This window comes from Octopus bimaculoides, chromosome 11 (assembly GCF_001194135.2).
Source record: "Octopus bimaculoides isolate UCB-OBI-ISO-001 chromosome 11, ASM119413v2, whole genome shotgun sequence".
Classification (NCBI taxonomy): Eukaryota; Metazoa; Mollusca; class Cephalopoda; order Octopoda; family Octopodidae; genus Octopus; species Octopus bimaculoides.
The window spans coordinates 21159308-21163909 of NC_068991.1; the positions used below are offsets into that span (position 1 = coordinate 21159308).

General features: G+C 34.9%; 1 protein-coding gene across 5 annotated transcripts in view; it reads left to right on the plus strand.

Moving 5' to 3' along the window:
- Positions 1-4602, plus strand: part of LOC128249057 (organic anion transporter 3-like) — a 76274-nt gene that overhangs the window by 2637 nt on the left and 69035 nt on the right. For 4 of the 5 annotated variants that reach the window (XM_052971579.1, XM_052971575.1, XM_052971574.1 and 1 more), the window contains exons 2-4: positions 715-923; positions 2629-2859; positions 4329-4531. In XM_052971579.1, the coding sequence (XP_052827539.1) occupies positions 715-923; positions 2629-2859; positions 4329-4531 (643 nt within the window). The remainder of the gene's footprint in view (positions 1-714; positions 924-2628; positions 2860-4328; positions 4532-4602) is intronic. The other variant, XM_052971578.1, reaches the window with a different exon arrangement.

Below are 4602 nucleotides of genomic sequence, written 5' to 3' on the forward strand. Positions count from 1 at the left end.
TGTGAAGAAATTTAGGTTAAGTAGGGGTTTTCAAACTGTGGTCCGCGGACCACAGAGGGTCCGCAAGGGCAAGACAGGGGGTCCGTGGACAGCAAATACTTTTTATGGCAATTTGATTTTATATATGTTTTTTAATCGAAATCTTTTAATTGACAATAAACCTATTTGTTAAATACTGTTAAATAAATAAATGCAAAAATATATGTTATTTTAAGCAAATATTTATGTATAAATTTCATAAGCGTTCATAAAGTAAAGCCTGAAATATAAAGGGGTCCGCAAGTCAAAAAGTTTGAAAACCCCTGAAGTAGGCGGAAATTGAATTGAAGCTGTCGGAGGGATTCATAAGCTTAGCCCTGCTGCACTTTATGCCATCTTGTTAGGCAGAAACTTTCTCAGAATTTCGTCAATGGTTCACAGTTTGTGGAATATTCGACCATTCTTAGGTTAATTCAGGAGCGGGTAATTCATTCGATTCAGCACATTAATCTATATCCTCGAAACCGACGCAGAGCAACGTACACAAGTATATACATACAAACACACATGCGTACATATATACATGCATACACATAATTTTACAGACAGACAGACTGACAAATAGATAGATAGATAGATAGATAGATAGATAGATAGATAGATAGATAGATAGATAGATAGATAAAGTGTGTGTATATATAATTCATTAAGCTTTCTCCCGATCCTGATTTGCAGCCATAACTCCAGAATATAGGTGTAACAATCTGACAGAGTCTCAGCTCAATCAATACAACATATCGATTAATGAAGACATTCTGATATATGAAAAATGCACCATAGACATCACCAATACCGAAGAAGGGGTTACAGCTGAGAACCGAACTCTGAACTGTCTGAATGGTTATTACTATACCGCACCAGTTGATAATTCTATAGTGTCACAGGTAGGTTGAGTTTTGTTACTGTATCAAACTGTTGTTAAGAATCATCTAGCGTTCGTCTCTGTATTGTTTGTAGGAAAGTCCTGAACATCGTAACTTTCTATAATATAACTTTAAGAAAAGAAAAACGCCATAACATTTAGTACTTTTCCATCGAATGCTAATAAGTCAATCATTTATTATTAAATGACCACATGAATATATTTATGAAGTAATATATAACATTTTATATTTCGTGATTTCGTAGGTTTATTTTTCTTAGAGTTATAACACAAGTTTTTTTATTGGATTTTTATTTGGATCGCTTTATTTAAAGTTGATTTCAATACGTTAAAAGATACTGCTAGACAACATAACACATTGTTGACAGAAGACAAAATACTATGAGCTCTGCTGTTAACAGAGTTGCATTACTGACATTGTCATCGGTTTAGACCTTACAATCAGAATACATGTCATATTGTCTGAAGATTAACCGCCCGTAATAAGTAAGACCCTTCTAAGTTTTTCACATTGTGAGAAAACGCTACCAACTTCAAAAGAAAGTCTTTGTGGACACGGCTGTAACCGATGTAGGGTTGATAACTCCGCCTCTCCAATAGAGTTTCGTTCCGGAAATACTTTGCTTACAAAATTAACTGACCATGGCATTTTCCTCGTTGTAGAGAGAATATATGCATCTGGTCATTTGAAACTGAAGAGTCACCTCTACAGCTAAGCGTTTTATAGATGTGAAACCAATGGTCACTCTCTGATCGACCATTACAACCTTCTGAATATGTATGTGTGTGTGTGTGTGTGTGTATGTGTGTGTGTGTGTGTGCGTGTGCATGCGTGCATGTACGTATGTATATGTGTGTGTATTTGTATGTATGTATGTATGTATGTATGTATGTATGTATGTACGTATGTACGTATAGAAATTAATATATGTAACCTCGAAAGGATTATGCCTGTCTTCTTTCTAATACAGAAATTAGCACTATAATAAAATAGAAGGTCGATTCCACTGTTTTCCACCAAAGCTTTTGAAGACACTGCAAAAGTGTTGTTTACGTTGACACCCAAACGCTTTGAATCAGAGGCAGAGGATATTTGTGACACTTGAGACGAAATGCTAGGAAATATAACCTGAGAAGGAACTTGTGTACTAAGGAAAATAATGAATATTTTACATATTAATCCTTATTCAGCTTATAGAATTAGTGCTTTAAGTCGTAAGGCATAAATAACTCTTGTCTGTATATTGTGTCCCAAACGGTTTTAGAGTAGTGTTTAAAATGTGAATGTGAGCATGGCTTGCCATTCTCCCCAAATTTAGATCATGCAATACAAACTTACTTGATATAATTGCCTCTCTCAAAAATCTCTACAATGTCATATCCTTTTTATAGGTTTATACACACATTTTGAATTACAACTTTGAAATACGTAAGCAAAAAACCGACCTGAGAAAATGTATGAGTTTATGGATAGGATAGATTTAGTGGCAGTTATTCCTTCAAATATAATCCACAATGTTTAAAATGAACACTTCAGACAATTTACTCCTAGATACACTTTATATGCAAAAAGAGAAACCGGTTGATCATGGCTGAAAAACTAATTATATATCTAGTAACAAATACGACAACCTACAGACGATATTTGAATTCTCTACAAAGTAATCAGTTTTACTTTTGACTATAAAGTATGTTTATTTTCACAGTGGGACCTGGTGTGTAACAGACTAGGATTGGCAGAATTAACTCAGACTTTGTACACTGTTGGTCAAATTGTCAGTGGTTTGTTAGGACCATGTTTGATTGAAAAAGTCGGACGTAAACCTGTGAGAGTGTTAAGTCACGTGTTGATGTTAGTCTTCAACTTAATCGCCTCATTTTCTCCGTCTTACTGGTTGTTTGCGGCAATGAAATTTTTGACTGGAGGATTTCGTGAGGTAATGCTTTATACATCTTCTTTCCAAACATACACACACACATACACACACGCACGCGCGCATACATATTTACAATATATATATATATATATATATATATATATATATATATATATATATATTTACAAGCATACATATATGAGATAAATATAGTACCGTCTTTTCAACACCAGTGTGTGAATGATAAGGAGGTGTAGATCCGAATTGCAAAAACTCGATAGAAAACATACATATGTATTAGTTGAGAATATACAGATGTTGTTAAAAAATTATCGTCCTTTTATAAGTACGAAGAAATTTGTAAACCTTAGTGACGAGTTATCTGCGAAAGAAATCATTATTCCATAACATATATGTACTAATACAGTTCTGTATTTAAGAGATGAGGAATTATGTACATTATTTACATTTGACGGATATTTGTCTTCATCTTGTTTGTTGTTAACACAACGTTTCGACTGATATACCCTCCAGCCTTCATCAAGTGTCTTGGGGAAATTTCGAACCTGGGTTCTCATTTCTAAGGTATTTTTCGATGTTACCTTTATTATAATCGAACTTAGAATCTTGGGGTTAGTAGCCCGCGCTCTTAACCACTACACCATATGCCCATGGGCAATTATGGAGTGAATTTTAGGGCTTATAAATCTAATATTTTCCTATCCTTCCTGAATACCGGTTCCCATATGCTACGCATATCTGCACTCGGTCTGCTTAGGAGGTTGTTGTATCCTAGCATGTGTGCTGCCTCTTTTAGTTTTCGTATTTTCCAGTGGTGTTCTCTATCTATTATACGTACTGTCAACCAACGTATAGTGTAAAACACTATGGGCTCATTTGACCTTCAACTCTCTAAATATAATATGTTAACTTGATATATAACATTGGCTCTGAGAAATGATGTTTCACAGTAATATTTCAATACTATTTAATAGCTATTGGAGACATAAGCAAGAGTGCATTTTACACAAGAAGCCAATCTGGGTTTTTCTCATCGTAACTTCCGCAATATAATTTATTCTAAGGGAACATCAGCGATTCAGTGGGGACAAATTAATACCTCACGGTATCAATACTGCCTCTCTTGCTAATTTGCATTAGTTAACAAGGTCAATGGTTAATCGCGACACCAGCACCTGTTCTGACATTTTTTTCCATATACCGCTGGTAGGGAGACGAATTGCTGCTATCTCTAACTGACGAGCTTTCATCATTGACATGACCAAGGAAGTTCAAAATCACGTGTTCTGGTGTGTCACGCAAGTAATGAAAACAAGAGTGCATTTTCCACCAAAAACGAATATGAGTGTTTTTCTCATGGCGACTTGTGTTGTATAATTTGTTCTAACTGAAAATCCACGTTTAAGTGGGGATAGATATTACCTCTTAATATATTTATTGTCGGAGAAGACATATCAACTATCTGCAATAGTTTATCGTCATTCAATGTCCTTTTCTTTTCTTTTCAGATATACTTTCTTAGCTCTGTTACTTTGATTTGCGAACTATACCCGAAAGAGAAACGTATCATTATGTCTGGTATATTTATGGGTTGTTGGGGATTCTATAATTCTACTCTAGGTTTGATAGCCTATTTGTTGAAGGATTACGGTTGGAATACGTTATTTTTGTTTAATGTTGTCATCTCAGGATATTTCCTAGTGGATTACTTGTAAGTATCATTTTTTACATGTCACACACACACGCACGCACGCACACACACACACACACACACACACACAC